The 16,277-nt window shown below is 38.1% G+C and overlaps 1 protein-coding gene across 2 annotated transcripts in view; it reads left to right on the forward strand.

Moving 5' to 3' along the window:
* Positions 1-16,277, forward strand: part of NRDC (nardilysin convertase) — a 102,794-nt gene that overhangs the window by 79,372 nt on the left and 7,145 nt on the right. For both annotated transcript variants that reach the window (XM_027537272.1, XM_027537270.1), the window contains 7 exons: positions 2,973-3,077; positions 7,310-7,433; positions 7,985-8,071; positions 9,737-9,856; positions 10,977-11,028; positions 12,056-12,206; positions 15,248-15,375. In XM_027537272.1, the coding sequence (XP_027393073.1) occupies positions 2,973-3,077; positions 7,310-7,433; positions 7,985-8,071; positions 9,737-9,856; positions 10,977-11,028; positions 12,056-12,206; positions 15,248-15,375 (767 nt within the window). The remainder of the gene's footprint in view (positions 1-2,972; positions 3,078-7,309; positions 7,434-7,984; positions 8,072-9,736; positions 9,857-10,976; positions 11,029-12,055; positions 12,207-15,247; positions 15,376-16,277) is intronic.

Raw genomic sequence — 16,277 nt, forward strand, 5'->3', positions numbered from 1 at the left:
GATATCAATTAGATCTAACCGGTCCATTGTATATCTACCCATAGGTGTGAGTGGGGTATTAAAGTCTCCCACTATTATTGTGTTATTGTTAATTTCCCCTTTCATACTTGTTAGCATTTGCCTTACATATTGTGGTGCTCCTTTGTTGGGTGCATATATTTTTATCACTGTTATATCTTCTTCTTGGATTGATCCTTTGATCATTATGTAGTGTCCTCCTTTGTCTCTTTTCACAGCCTTTATTTCAAAGTCTGTTTTATCTGATATGAGTATTTCTACTCCTGCTTTCTTTTGGTCTCCATTTGTGTGAAATATCTTTTTCCAGCCCTTCACTTTCAGTCTGTATGTGTCCCTAGGTTTGAGGTGGGTCTCTTGTAGACAGCATATATAGGGGTCTTGTTTTTATATCCATTCAGCCAGTCTTTGTCTTTTGTTTGGGGCATTCAACCTATTTACATTTAAGGTAGTTATTGATAAGTATGATCCCATTGCCATTTACTTTGTTGTTTTGGGTTAGAGTTTATACACCTTTTTTGTGTTTCCTGTCTAGAGAACATCCTTTAGCATTTGTTGAAGAGCTGGTTTGGTGGTGCTGAATTCTCTGAGCTTTTGCTTGTCTGTACAGTTTTTGATTTCTCCTTCATATTTGAATGAGATCCTTGCTGGATCCAGTAATCTGGGTTGTAGGTTTTTCTCTTTCATCACTTAAGTATGTCCTGCCGTTCCCTTCTGGCCTGAAGAGTTTCTATTGCGAGATCAGCTGTTATCCTTATGGGAATCCCCTTGTGAGTTATTTATTGTTTTTCCCTTGCTGCTTTTAATGTTTGTTCTTTGTGTTTGATCTTTGTTAATTTGATTAATATGTGTCTTGGGGTGTTTCACCTTGGGTTTATCCTGTTTGGGACTTTCTGGGTTTCTTGGATTTGGGTGGCTATCTCCTTCCCCATTTTAGGAAAGTTTTCAACTATTATCTCCTCAAGTATTTTCTCATGCCCTTTCTTTTTGTCTTCTTCTTCTGGGACTCCTATGATTTGAATGTTGGGGCATTTAACATTGTCCCAGAGGTTTCTGAGGTTGTCCTCACTTCTTTTAATTCTTTTTTCTTTTTTTCTTTCTGCTTCATTTATTTCCACCACTCTATCTTCCACCTCACTTATCCTATCTTCTGCCTCAGTTATTCTACTGTTGGTTCCCTCCAGAGTGCTTTTGATTTCAGTTATTGCATTATTCATTATTGATTGACTCTTTTTTATTTCTTCTAGGTCCTTGTTAAACTTTTCTTGCATCTTCTCAATCCTTGTCTCCAGACTATTTATCTGTAACTCCATTTTGGTTTCAAGATTTTTGATCATTTTTGCTGTCATTTTTCTGAATTCTTTTTCAGGTAGACTCCCTATCTCCTCCTCTTTTGTTTGGTTTGGTGGGCTTTTATCATGTTCCTTTACCTGCTGAATATTTCTCTGCCTTTTCATCTTGTTTAGGTTGCTGTGTTTGAGGTGGCCTTTCCGAATTCTGGTAGTTTGTGGTTCCTCTTTATTGTGGAGGTTCCTCCCTGTGGGTGGGGTTGGATGAGTGGCTTGTCAAGGTTTCCTGGTTAGGGAAGCTTCCATCAGTGTTCTGATGGGTGGAGCTGGATCTTTTCTCTCTGGAGTGCAATGAAGTATCCGGTAGTGAGTCCAGGATCCCAGGAAGACTTGGTTAGCAACTGGGAGTCTGCTTGCAGTTTGGTAGAGGATGCCATCCCTGGGGCCGAGTTTTCCCTTTGCCTTATGGCTCTGGCCGTTGCATGCCTGCCTCCCTGCCTCTGGCAGGGGATGGGCCAGTGTGCTGCTGGCTATCTCTCCTTTGGTATTGGCTCAGTCCTTTGTTCTGTGAGCAGCCCAGCAGTGCCTTAGGTTAGACCTTTTTGTGGAAGTTCTCTCTCTCTTTCCTCATTTTTTTTCCCTCTCTCTGGCTATCCCCTGGTTTGGGTTGCTATCTCACGTTAGCTCCCTCAGATTGCCCTTATGGCATTCAGGCCCAGTCCTTACCCTAAGCACTGCAGCCTGCACCTCCCTGTTCAGCCCCCACTTGCTGGTGGCAGACGCAAGCATCTGGGCTACTGGGAGCTGCAGTTTAGCGCGTAATCTGTGGGTTTTATTTATTTTTTCCTCCCGGTTATGTTGCCCTCTGAGATTCCAAAACTCCCCACAGACCTGCCAATGAGAGGGTTTCCTGGTGTTTGGAAACTTCTTCTCTTTTATGACTCCCTCCTGGGATGGGTCTCCGTCCCTAACTCTTTTGTCTCTCTTTTTATCTTTTATATTTTGTCTTACCTCCTTTCAAAGACAATTGGCTGCCTTTCTGGGTGCCTGGTGTCCTCTGCCAGCATTTAGAAGTTGTTTTGTGGTATTTGCTCAGTGTTCAAATGATCTTTTGATAAATTTGTAGGGGAGAAAGTGGTCTCCTTGTCCTGTTCCTCTGCCATCTTAGGGACTGCCCTCATTAGTTCAGTTTTAAATTGAGATAATATACTAGTTAATTTTACCATTTATATCAAGGCTTTAATGACAAAATTTGATTTCTACCTTGATTTTGATTGATGCTTACAAATAGTTTTTAGGTTATAGTGCTGTAGTGATTAAATGATGAAGACTCTGTCTTTGGGCACTTCACAGTGCCCATTGTTAAAATTTGGGCCATTGTTAAAATTTCTCCCATGAAGATGCTGTGACCTGATTAGAGCCTTGTGTGTTGTAGGGCTCAGGATGGGGGGTTGGTGGGGTGTTAGGATAAGCTACTTAAAGTAGTTCTCTGGCTAATTTATGTTAGAATTCTGAGCACCAGATCCTTAAGCTGCCATTTTATTTGGTTGTATCTGTGGGAAACTTTTGGTTTCATTTAAAAAAAAAGAGCTAAGTATTTATAGTTTGTGGGAAATTAAGGATAGTAATGAGGAATTTCTGGTGTGAAATAATTTTACCTCTTTACAGACAGATCCAGTTGAGTATGTGGAAAACATGTGTGAAAACATGCAGCTGTACCCACTACAGGACTTTCTCACTGGAGATCAGCTTCTTTTTGAATACAAGCCAGAAGTAAGGAGGTTTCCATCTCTAAACCTTACTTTTAGAGAAAGAGGAGGGTGAGAAAGTGCAGAAAGGTACATAAGAACATGAGAATGGAGAAAATTAGGTTATGTTTAGTCAGGTTTTTGTTTGTTTTAACTGAAGAAATATCAGTAGTTTTGTGGATAATTTTTCATGATTCTTGTATATGACCATGCTTTAATATGACGAGAAAATCAAGTCCTCTCCTTAGGTACGTTCTTTCTATTTTTCAAGTGTTGAAACATCTATTAAAGTCATTTCTAAGAATTATGTGCTTTAGGTGATAAACATACTTGCTTAGCTTGCCTTTTAATTCTATTGGAGACTCTGTACAATTTTAATCATTTTGAGAATATATACAAGAGAAATACAAGAATCCTTGATTTCAAAATATATGACTTATGTGTAATAAATATTACACATAAATAGTTGGTCAAGGTCTTTCTTTCACTAGTCCTGGTAAATAAATCATTTCACTCCATATGGGGTAGAGGTTCTCAACCAGGGGTGATTTTGTCCCCATGGGATATTTGTCACTGCCTGGGTACAAGGAAAACCATTCAGCATCACAGTAATCCCAGTCTGTGCTCCAACCACTGATGCCGAAGAAGCTGAAGTTGACCAGTTCTGTGAAAACCTACAACACTTCTAAAATTAGCACCAGAGATGTCCTTTTCATCATAGGAGATTGGAATGCAAAAGTAGGGAGTCAAGAGATACCCAGAATAACAGAAAAGTTTGTCCTTGAAGTACAAAATGAAGTAAGGCAAAGGCTAACAAAGTTTTGTCAAGAAAGCACACTGGTCATTGCAAACACCCTTTGCAACAACCCAAAGACTATTCTGCATGTGGATATCACCAGATTGGTCAGTACCAAAATCATATTGATTTATGTTCTTTGCAGCTAAAGATGGAGAAGCTGTAGTTAGTAAAAACAAGACCTGGAGCTGACTGTGGCTCAAATCATGAGCTTCTTATTGCAAAATTCAGCTTTAATTGAAGAAAGTAGGGAAAACTGCCAGGCCATTCAGGTTTGACATAAATCAAATCCCTTATGATTATATGGTGGAGGTAACTAATAGATTCAAGGGACTAGATCTGGTAGACAGAGTGACTGAAGGAATATGGATGGAGGTTCATAACATGGTATAGGAGGCAGTGACCAAAACCATGCCAAAGAAAAAGAAAAAAAATTCAGAAAGGTAAAGTGGTTGTCTGAAAAGGCTTTACAAAGAGCTGAGGAAAGAGAAGTGAAAGACAAGGGAAAAAGGGAAAAATGCACCCAAAATGAATGCAGAGTTCTGGAGAACAACAAGGAGAGAATAAACCTTCTTAAATGAACAGTGCAAAGGAATAGAAGAAAACTATAGGATGAATAAGACTAGAGATCACTTCAAGAAAATTGGAGATACCAGTGCAACATTTCATGTAAGAAGAGGCAGGATAAAGGACAGAAATATTAAGGACCTGAAAGAAGCAGAAGAGATTAAGAAGAGGTGGCAAGAATATACAGAAGAACTTTACAAAATGTGTCTTAATGACCTGGATAACCAAGATGGTGTGGTCACTCATCTAGAGTCAGACATCCTTGGAGAGTGAAGTCAAGTGGGCCTTACGAAGCATCACTACGAAAAAGCTAGTGGAGGTGATGAAATTCCAGCTGAGCTATTTCAAATCCTAAAAGATGATGCTGTGAAAGTGCTACACACAGTATACCAGCAAATTTGGAAAACTCAGCAGTGGCCACAGGACTGGAAAAGGTCAGTTTTCATTCCAGTCCCAAAGAAGGGCAGTGTCAAAGAATATTCAAACTACCGTACAGTTGCTCATTTCACATGCTAGCAAAGTAATGCTCAAAATCTTTCAAGCTAGGCTTCAGCTGTACATTAACTGAGAACTTACCGATGTACATACTAGGTTTAGAAAAGGCAGAGGAATCGGAAATCAAATTGCCAACGTTCATTAGATCATGGAGAAAGCAAGGGAAGTATAGAAAAACATCTCCTTCTGCTTCATGAAGACTGTGTTAATAAAGCCTTTGTGTGGATCACAACAAACAGTAGAAAATTCTTAAAGAGATGGGAATATCAGACCACCTTACCTGTCTCCTGAGAAACCTGTATGCGGGTCAAGAAGCAACAGTTAGAACCAGACATAAAAAAAACTGACTGGTTTAAAATTGGGACATGAGTATGACTAGGCTGTATACTGTCCTTGCTTATTTAATTTCTACATCATGTGAAATGCTGGGCTGGGGGAAATCACAAGCTGAAATCAGGATTGCCAGAAGAAATATTGGTAACTTCAGATATGCAGATAATACCACTCTAATGGCAGAAAACAAAGAGGAATCAAAGATCCTCTTGATTAGGGTGAAAGAGGAGTGAAAAACCTGGCTTAAAACTCAACATTCAAAAAAATTAAGATCATGGCATCCAGTCCCATCATTTCATGGCAAACAGAAGGGATAAAAGTGGAAACAGTGACAGATTTTATTTTCTTGGGCTCCAAAATCACTGCAGATGGTGATTGCAGCCATAAAATTAAAAGATGCTTGCTTCTTGGAAGGAAAACTATGACAAACCTAGACAATATATTAAAAAGCAGACATCACTTTGTCAACAAAGGTCTGTATAGTCAAAGCTATGTTTTTTCCAGTAGTCACGTGTGGATGTGAGAGTTGGACCATCAAGAAGGCTGATTGCTGAAGAATTTATGTTTTTGAATTGTGGTGCTGGAAAAGACTCTTGAAAGCCACTTGGACATCAAGGAGATCAAACCAGTCAATCCTAAAGGAAATCAACCCTGAATATTCATTGGAAGTACTCATGCTGAAGCTGAAGCTCTAGTACTTTGGCCACCTGATATGAAGAACTGACTCATTGGAAAAGACCCTGATGCTGGGAAAGATTGAAGGCAAGAGGAGAAAGGGTTGGCAGAAGATGAGATGGTCAGGTAGCATCACAGCCTCAATGGAATGAGTTGGAGCAAAGTCCAGAAGATAGTGGAGGACAAAGAAGCCTGGTGTGCTGCAGTCCATGGGGTTGCAAGGAGTTGGACACGACTTAGTGACTGAATAACAGCAACAAAGGGTACATTTCAGTTGTCACAGCTGGAGAGTGATCTTGGCATCTAGTGGGTAGAAGCCAGAGTTATTGCTGAACATTTTACAATGCAGGAGATGGCACTCTACAACTAGAAATTATCTGGCCCAAAATGTTAATAGTGCTGAGGTGAGAGACTGTGATGATGGTAGGTATTGTAAAACTACTAATTTTAAAGAAGATAGGGAAAGGGAAAGGAGGAAGCAGTAACCACATAGTCTTGTCATTTCCCTAGGATGATTGTGCCCAGGGGTCCAAGTATTTTTTTCTGAACCACTGTTTGTTGTTTTTTTCTCAAAGAAATGTTTTTAAGTAGTAGTTAGGGTTTCAAATCTAACCCATAAAAATCTTATGCTTAGTTCTTGTCATAGCTGAAGGATTATTACAGGAGGCTCTACATTGAATCATTTTACTGATTCTTGTGTTTGAAGTAGTATAATACATAATAGTTAAGAGCATAGTTTTTGAAATTATGTACAAACTTGGTTAGAACTCCACTTGTCACTTCTAGGTGTGTTGTTCTGTGCAGATTATAGAATCTTTAATCTGTGCAAATTACTTAAACTTTAACCTCTGAGGCTGAGTGCTTTTTATAAAATAGGTATGAAAAGTAAAGTGAAACTATTAATTGCTCAATCGTGTCTGACTCTTTGTGACCCCGTAGACTGTAGCCCACTTGGCTTCTCTGTCCATGGAATTCTCCAGGCAAGAATACTGGAATGAGTATCCATTCCCTTCTCCAGGGGACCTTCCCGAACCAGGGAAAATGGGTATACCTTAAGGTTATTGTTAGGATTAAATGAAATACTACCTGGCACATAGTAAAAGCTTAGTAAATGATAGCTCTTTTCACTGCTAGTCCTCTTATGTAGAATTTGAGATGAGAACTATTGGAGCATTCTGAAGAAAGATATTTGAAGCTGCTGATAGACTAATGAAGTTTTGTCAATTAGGGTGGTCATGGACTATAGACAGTTTCATGAGCATTAAGGTGCTAGGATCTTGAGGGTGTCTAACATATTGTGGCTTTGCCTTTTTAACGGAGATGTATTAGAGTGAAGTTATAATTGTTGTATATGTGTCTCCCCCCTCCACTTTCCCCCTGTCCCCAATTAGGTCATTGCTGAAGCCCTTAATCAGCTAGTTCCTCAAAAGGCAAATCTTGTTCTACTGTCTGGTGCTAATGAGGGAAAATGTGACCTCAAGGAGAAATGGTTTGGGACTCAATATAGTATGGAAGGTAAAATATTTTAAAATTGTCCTACATTTAGGTATATGATTCACCTGGGAAGTTTTATTCCTTAATAGTTTGTCTGGTAGTTCCTGTGGGGAAAATGATATATTTTTTTTTAAGATGTTTACTTTGAAATGAAAATGATTTATATTACTTTCCTGGAAATTGTTTTCTGCAGTGCTTATATCTGTATTAGCTAGTGAGAAAATCCTGTTGTCTTTGGGAGCCTGGGGATATTTTTGGCTGTATTTTAGAAAAGTGCCCCCCAGACTTCAGTGTGCATATCACCTGGAGGTCTTATTAAAATATGGATTGTGATTCAGTAGCTCTAGAGTTGAGCTTGTGATTCTGTGTTTCTAACAAACTTTCTAGGTGATAACAAGGCTGATGAAACCACCCATTGAGTAGCAAGAGTTTGGAAACTCAGGTTATGTCACTTACAGTTTTCCTGAGAAAAAAGAATTGGTTAGTGAAGACCAGTTGTTGACTGGTTTGTTACTATGAGAATTCTGAACACTGCATTCTTTATTGGATCAGTTTGTCTTTTATCTCTACAGATATTGAAAACTCTTGGGCTGAACTGTGGAAGAGTGATTTTGAATTGAATCCAGATCTTCATCTTCCAGCTGAAAACAAGTACATAGGTCAGTGAAATATCAATCATTATACATAATCCATCCATGTACTTATATTAAATAACACCTGATCTCTGGGATGAGCATTATAGTTTTCTTACTTTTCCAAATGATAAAACTGAAGCTCAAAAAAGCCAAATGACTTGTCCTGGACTGTTCAGTTGGTGATTGCAGGAAACCGGACGTAAGCATAGATCCTGGGACTTTTTCTGGTCAATGATAGCTGATGCTTTCACGTCAGTCCCTCTAGGTGTTGCCATTATCTTGTCTGATTATTCTAGAGGTTTTCAAACTACAGGTTGCCTCCCAGTGTAATGAACTGTGAAAGCATTAAAAAAAATCCGAGTGGAAAATAGCAAAATGTTTCATTAAATAAAGAAAGGGTATTATTTTCAGAAGTTTTGTTCCCGGTAGGTATATGTGTGTGTTAACCTGTCTACTAGCTTACAACAGAAAATAATTTTAACTGTGAGGAAGTCACTGGTCTAGGACAAATATAATTTACTCAGAATTTCATTTTTCCAGCAATTCTATTCCTAGGTATATACCCAAAAGAAAACAGATATTCAAACAAATGCATGTGCATGCATGTTGATAGCAGCATTATTCACGAAAGGCAAAAGGTGGAAACAACTAGTGTTCATAATGAATAAATGGATAAACAAACTATGGCATATACATACAATGATGGATTATTCTGTCATAAAAAGAAATGACGTACTGATATATATGCTTCAGTATGGATGAATCTTGAAAACATGGTAAATGAAAGAAGACAGACAAAAGGGGTTTACATGTATGATTCTTTTCACCTGAAATACCCAGAATAGGTAAATCCATAGAGACACAGAACTCAGGTTGATGGTCGCCAGTGGCAGGGGGGAATGGGTAATGGGGAGCAACTGCTTAGTGCTCCTTAGTGCTTAGGGGTTTCCTTTTGGGTTGATAAAAATGTTTTGCAGCTAGAAAGAAGTGGTAGTTGCACACCATTGTGAATATACTTAATTCCCCTGAATTGTTCACTTTAAAATGGTTTTATTTGTTAACTTTCAAAAATATGTAAATTTTGAATATGTAAATTGGTAAATGACATTCTCATTCAAGAATGCATTCATAAATTGGTCTATACAATTATTTTGACCAAAGGTCCCTCTCACAGTTAAGATTAGTCAGCTCTTGGGAAATTACAGATTTTCAGAGTTCATGTAGTTTAAGGTCAAGAGCGGAGAAGGCCGTGGCACCCTACTCCAGTACTCTTGCCTGGAAAATCCCATGGACGGAGGAGCCTGGTAAACTGCAGTCCATGGGGTTGCTAAGAGTCGGACACGACTGAGTGACTTCACTTTCACTTTTCACTTTCATGCATTGGAGAAGGAAATGGCAACCCACTCCAGTGTTCTTGCCCTGAGAATCCCAGAGATGGGGGAGCCTGGTGGGCTGCCGTCTATGGGGTCGCACAGGGTTGGACACTACTGAAGCGACTTAGGAGCAGCAGCAGCAAGGCCAAGAGGACTTTCTTTTTAGTATTGTTCTACTAATTTATTGTACTCTAACATTTGAATTTGACATGTTTTTGCCTCAAAAAAGAGTTACCTAGAGTTCTGAAACCAAGAACAGATTGATGGAAATTCTGTTGTGATAACTGAGTGATTTATTACCTTTTGCTTTTGTTAGCCACGGATTTCATGTTGAAGGCTTTTGATTGTCCAGAGACAGAATACCCTGTTAAAATTGTGAATACTCCACAAGGTTGCCTGTGGTATAAGAAAGACAACAAATTCAAAATCCCCAAAGGTAAAATGTTTACCTCCTTAAAACTAGTGAAATAAGTATAACCAAACTTTCTCCAGTTTCTCACAACCTTTTACCTCTTGTCTGTCACATCTCTTCCTTTCCTCTTTTCCTTCTACTTGAAGACCTTTTCCAGGCTTACCTGTCGGATCCATACTATGCTCCTGTGCTGTCACAGAAATTCTTATGTACACTACAGATTCCAGGGAATAAATAAGGATTCAAGCATAAAATGAAATTATTTTTTGATTTTTTTTTCTCAGTTAAATGAAAGCAGAGCCAGGTGTTTGGCTGTCTCAGGCAGCAGGTGGTGTTTTTTGAACATTATTGTTAAAAAGAGAATCAAGAGTAAGAGTATGCTGAAAGGAATTATTCTTAGACGTGATAGATAGCCAAGTCCAGCATTACAAATGTGAAATATCCTCCATCTGTCTCCCTGTACTCTTTGTTTCTCAGCCTAAAGGAAGTGTTGTATATACAGTTAACCAGACTCTGAAGCTCTTATCTTCAACATGGTAGCCCAAACTGTGTTGCTTTTTAAATTTTGTGTTCTTGTGCATAGCATAGGAACTTACTGAAGCAACTTGGAATCAAAGGGTAGGTGCTCTTGTTTGCCATCTAGCCCATATCCGTAGCCTTGACACAACTGTACTATAGTTCTAAGGGATTCTTGAGTTCACTGGGAAGGTGTTTACTCAGTTTTTCTTGGATAGATTATGAGTTTCTAAAAATGTTCTTAACATTTATTCCGCTTCCTTGGAACAGTACTGATACAACTTTCTGTGAGCATTGGTATTTTTCCCTTAATGTTCTTGACATGTATACCTCTATATGCATTTTTCCTGACCAAGGCTATTGATAGTAAGAGTATTCATAGGCCTCTCTGCATATCTGTCTATATATGTGATTTTCCTATAGATTAAAGTATGCCTTCTGGACACTATTTGGAATGGTAAATATACTTATTAAGGACGCTTAAGGATAAAAATGTAATGAGGATTTAAGGATTAGTGGTTTATTTCAGAATTTTTAAAACATCATCATATTGGGGGAAAATAACAGATGTACTAAATATTTGAGGCCTCTGGCCATTAGTTTCTTATTTAGGGTCTTTTTCTTTCAGCATATATACGTTTCCATCTGATCTCACCTTTGATACAGAAGTCTGCAGCAAAGTAAGAAATTGTCCTCTTTTCTGGAAGATATATATATTTTAATTATTGAAAGACTTTTATTTCTGAATCATTGTATCATTCTCTTTGTCAGTACTTGAACTGTGCTCCTCATGTATGTGTTTTCTATGTGCCCAAAACAAATTATCTGTGTGAATCACTAAGATGGAATTGTGGCTGCTCCGTCTCCAGCACTTATTTGTACTGGATTGAGAAAGTTCCTTAAAGATAAGCTTGGGTTAGCCTCCAGTATATAATGAGGACTAGTGTGAATCTGTTGACCTGTATTTTGAGACTGCCAAGGAGTCTGATTTTACTTCATTCTTAGCAAATTATTTACACGTTTATATAGATAGCTGTATTGTGGGAGGTCAGAGAGCCTAAAATGTACCTGAATCATAGGAGGTGCTCAGGAAATGTTACTACATTTCTTCCTTTCTTTTGCCCCTTAACCTGTAAAATCCAGCCTTAAACTGACAAATAGCACTAACATTATTAATATCCAGTCTAAAAAGTGCATTACAGGACTTCCCTGGCCATCCAGTGGTTAAGACTATGCATTTCCAATGCATCAGTCTCTGGTTCGATTCCTAGTTGGGAAACTAAGATTCCACATGCCACATGGCCAAAAAAAAAACACAAAAAAACATGACCCTACTCTCTTCCCTCAGATTTTTAATTTGTTGGCCAGAAAACCTAGGCCACAGGGATAGCCAGAGCATTTGGGCCAGTTGCTTTTCATGTATTTTACACTTATCCCATTGTGCAACATAAATATTATCATATTCTATTTGTGCATGACATGAAAAAGATTAGGGGAGCACTGCTGAAGGTGGGAGTTCTGTAATGCCCTGGTGAACCCGAGCCCTAGTAAGCTGTATTTACCTTTGAGCTCAGTTAGTATATAGAGTTTACATTCTGGAGTAGTGAATTAACATCTTTATAAAAGTGAAGTTTCTTACTCTAAGTTGAAGGAAATTTGTCTATTTATTGTCAGTTAATGATGCTGTTTGCATTTTTATACTCTTAGTGTGGTCCTCTTTGATATCTTTGTCAATATCCTTACCCATAACCTTGCGGAACCAGCTTATGAAGCAGATGTGGCACAGCTGGAGTATAAGCTGGTCGCTGGAGAACATGGTTTAATTATTCGAGTGAAAGGATTCAACCATAAACTACCTGTAAGTACAGTGCTCTGATTTCTTTGCAGACAACTTTAAAATTTCCTATTTGTTTGTTGTGCCTATAGCACCAAGCATAGAGGTTTGTGCATAAGGTGCTGTATATGAAAAGAAATATGTATTAATATAGATCATTAGGTTTTTTTGACTGAGGCAGGTATTCCAACTTTGGCCACATATAAGAGCAACATATATTCTTAATTAATTGTATTTATTGGGCTTCCCTGGTAGCTCAGCCTGCAATGCAGGAAACCCTGGTTCGATTCCTGGGTGGGACAGATTCCTTAGAGAAGGGAACAGCTACCCACTCCAATATTCTGGCCTGGAGATCATTATGGTTTTTTTGGCTGATGGCAGGTATTCTGACTTTGGCCACATATAAGAGCAACATATATTCTTCAATTAATTACATTTATTAGTGTTGTATACATTAGTAATAGATATAGCACAGCCTGTGCTTCAGACTTGATTATACTTCTCTTTACTGTCAGTTTCTCTGCAGCCAACACTGGTATTTAGGACTTGTTTGAGTGTAATTGGGCTGCCCTTGTGGCTCAGACAGTAGAGAGTCTGCCTGCAATGTGGGAGACCTAGATTCTATTCCTGGGTTGGGGAGATCCCCTGGAGAAGGAAAACACTACCCACTCCAGTATTCTGGCCTGGAGAATTCCATGGACAGAGGAGCCTGGTGGGCTACAGTCCATGGGGTCACAAAGAGTTGGACACGACTGAGTGACTAGCTCTTTCTTTGTTTTCTTTTTTGAGTGTAATTTCATGCCATAGTGCAAGGACAGATTTAAAACACCTGACATGTTCCCTGATACCCTGACGAAGAGTAGAACTTAGATGTCTGTGTTCTTTCTTTGTCTTCTCACAGTCTTTTCCATTGTTTCAAGTGTGTGTGTCTTGTTCCCTTCTAAGTTTATGACTCTTAAGAAACAGAGTTTATATCTTGTTAGTGATTTATCTTTTGGTAAAGAATATGTTTCAATGTCATCTGTCAGTACTTCATAAGTAAAGGAAGAAATACCAAGAACCAGGTAAAATAATGTACCCAGCAATAAATTTTATATGTTGGTTTTTTGGGTAGAACATATATTAACATTTGGGGAATTGGGTTTATCTAAGAAAAATTCTGGAGGAGAGGACCTGGAAGTAATTAGACCTGTGCTAAGAGGTGATAGCCTCCATATCTTAGCAAAAACCCTAGAGAAGAGTAGTTTTCTTCTTTATACCCTCTTACTTGTCAGTCTCCCCTGGGAACAAAAATTATTCTTAGGAGGAGACACATGGAATATTTTAGTAACCTTCAAAAGAGTAAATATAATGTAGCTTAAAATCCAGACATATTAAAGCCAAATACAGTAGTTGTCATTTGGTAGGTATGTTTTGGAATTACCTGGAGAGCTTTTTAGAAATACAAACCATAGTATTTGAGGTTCTTCATTTTATGAAGCTTCCCTACTGTAACATTAAAACTTTATATAAATACTATAAATACATATGTAAAACTAGAGATCATTTACACCTATGAAATACAGAGTCAAGCATTCTAAAAACTTGAAAGTTAAGTTCAAATATAACAAGAAGAATAATTGACCATGACCAGTGCCAGCAAAGCAAAGAGTTGGTTGTTCAGTTTTATGAAGCTGTTATAAATCATTATAACACAAGTCAGTTAAGAAACACTGTGTGAATATAGTGATAATGAACATAAATCATTATATCAAAGTCAGTTGAGAAATACTATATGAATATAGTGATTAATGCCCCCAAAATTATTTGATAAATTTGAGCTGTCATTCCTAATAAGTAGGAATAAAGGGAGGTTACTCAACCACAATAAAAATCTTAATTAAATGTACAATAACAGATGTTATACTAACTGATGAAATCCTGAACATTAAAATTAGGAACAAGCCGAGGATACCCACGATCACTTCTATTAGTCGACATTATTTTTAGAATTTCTGGCTACTGTATTAAAGTGAAAAAATAAAAACACCTGGAAGAGAAAAAGCATTTTTCTTTGCAAAATACTATTAGAATTTAAAAAATAATTTGTGATATGACTCATCATAAGACCAGTATATCAATGGCTCATTTTCCTGTAGTGTAATAACCACTTAGAAATGGATTGGGAAAAAATATGTCACTATAATATTGAGAAAAATAATCAAATATGTAAGAATAAAGAAGAAAAGTATAGAACCTATCTAAAGAAAGCTATAAATCTTTTTGAAGCATATAAAAGACTTTAAGGGAGAAGACTCCACATGTTTCTGGATAGCACAGGTTGATACAAAGTCATTATTTCCTAAATTATCTCCTCCCAGTTAAAATCAAATTTTGGGGCAGTGGAGATGCTCAATAAAATTATTTTTAAGTTTAATGGGAAGGAAAAAATGTTTTAAAATACCTCTGAAAATTATGAAAAAGAAAATTTTTATTCCTTCAGATTTTATAATTATTGAGAACTTTAGCTCCTAAAAATTCTTTGAGGGAGGGGCTTCCCTGGTGGTTCAGTGGTAAAGAATCTACCTGCCAATGCAGGAAACACCAGTTCAATCCTTGATCTGGGAAGATCCCACATGTCCCGGAGCTCGTGTGCTACAACTGTTGAGCCAGTGCTTAGAGCCCGGGAGACGCACCTGCAGAGCCCACATGCTGCAACTACTGAAGCCCGTGCAGCCTAGACTCTGCTCCACAACAAGAGAGACCACCGCAGTGAGAAGCTGATCACAATAACTAGAGAGCAGTCCCCACTCACTGCAACTATAGAAAAGCCTACATAGCAGTGAAGATCCAGCACAGCCAAAAATAAATAAATGAATTACTGGAAAAAAAAATAGCTAGGTGGTGTAGCCATGGGTTAAGGGGAAAAAAAAAAGATTCTTTGAGTCATTAGTACTTATGTCCCACACAATGCCTATTTTATCATATTGAACCCCTGGTAGAAACCAATGGGAAACATTTTCCCCCTAAAAATCAGTGGATTTACATGTTTCTCCACTTACGGTGTTTCTTTCTTTTCTTCTTAGCTACTGTTTCAGCTTATTATTGACTACTTAGCGGAGTTCAGTTCCACACCAGCTGTGTTTACAATGATAACTGAGCAATTGAAGAAGACCTACTTTAACATCCTCATCAAGCCTGAAACTCTGGCCAAGTGGGTATACATGGGATCAGCTTATATTTTGAAGGCCTAAAACTATATGCCTTCCTTGGAATTAAGTGTGGGGAGTGAGGCTGTTGTTTCAGTGCTAATTCAGATGTGATAGAATTGTGCTGTGTTTTAGGAAACTAGCCCATAGAGTTAGAGAGTTCCTAAACTCAGTGTAAGTAGTTATCGGTGAGGAGGACTGCAGACAGTCTACTATACTTAATTAGAGGCTAAAGGTTAAAAGAGTGTTTTTTCCTAGTTTCTAAGTAAAAAATAGTTCAAAAAGTGCTGACTTTGTTGTAGCTCAAAATTGCTTAGTGTATTGGATGTTATGATAAGTAGCTGAGTTAAATTGCCTAACAGGTCATTTATCTGACAACTGCAGCTATCCAGAATTCAGTCAGGTTGCAGAAGAGAGCAGAAACGCTTCTGGACAGTCTGTATGCCCTCTGCTAATAGGCAGTCATCTTGGGCCTTTCACCAGAGCCTGTTCTTTAATCTAGGGCCAGCGGTAGCTTATAGGGTACCTTTGTGTGAATCAGAAAAAAGTACACTCTTGAGGGTAAAAAGGCTCTGTCAGCAGGTAGAGCCTTTGTGGGAGGGGGGAAAAAGTCCCCTCTGAGCAGATATAGCCCTTTATGCACATGGCTTGCGAGCCCCTACTTGACCTGTTTGCTGGGCATCTGTAAATACCCTGCATTAGACATAGTTATAATGAGACCATAAATGGCCAAAATTCGAAAGCAGGGGAGGGAGTAGTTAAGAATCAGACATGTAATAACTGATAATCTGATCACAAAAAGTTATAAAAACTAATAACCAAATATAAATGGGAAAGGAGAGTTGTCTGGAACTATTGATATAATTAAAAATAGCCCCATATATCCTATAACTCCTGAATACTACTT

Source organism: Bos indicus x Bos taurus, chromosome 3 (genome assembly GCF_003369695.1).
Source record: "Bos indicus x Bos taurus breed Angus x Brahman F1 hybrid chromosome 3, Bos_hybrid_MaternalHap_v2.0, whole genome shotgun sequence".
Lineage (NCBI taxonomy): Eukaryota > Metazoa > Chordata > Mammalia > Artiodactyla > Bovidae > Bos > Bos indicus x Bos taurus.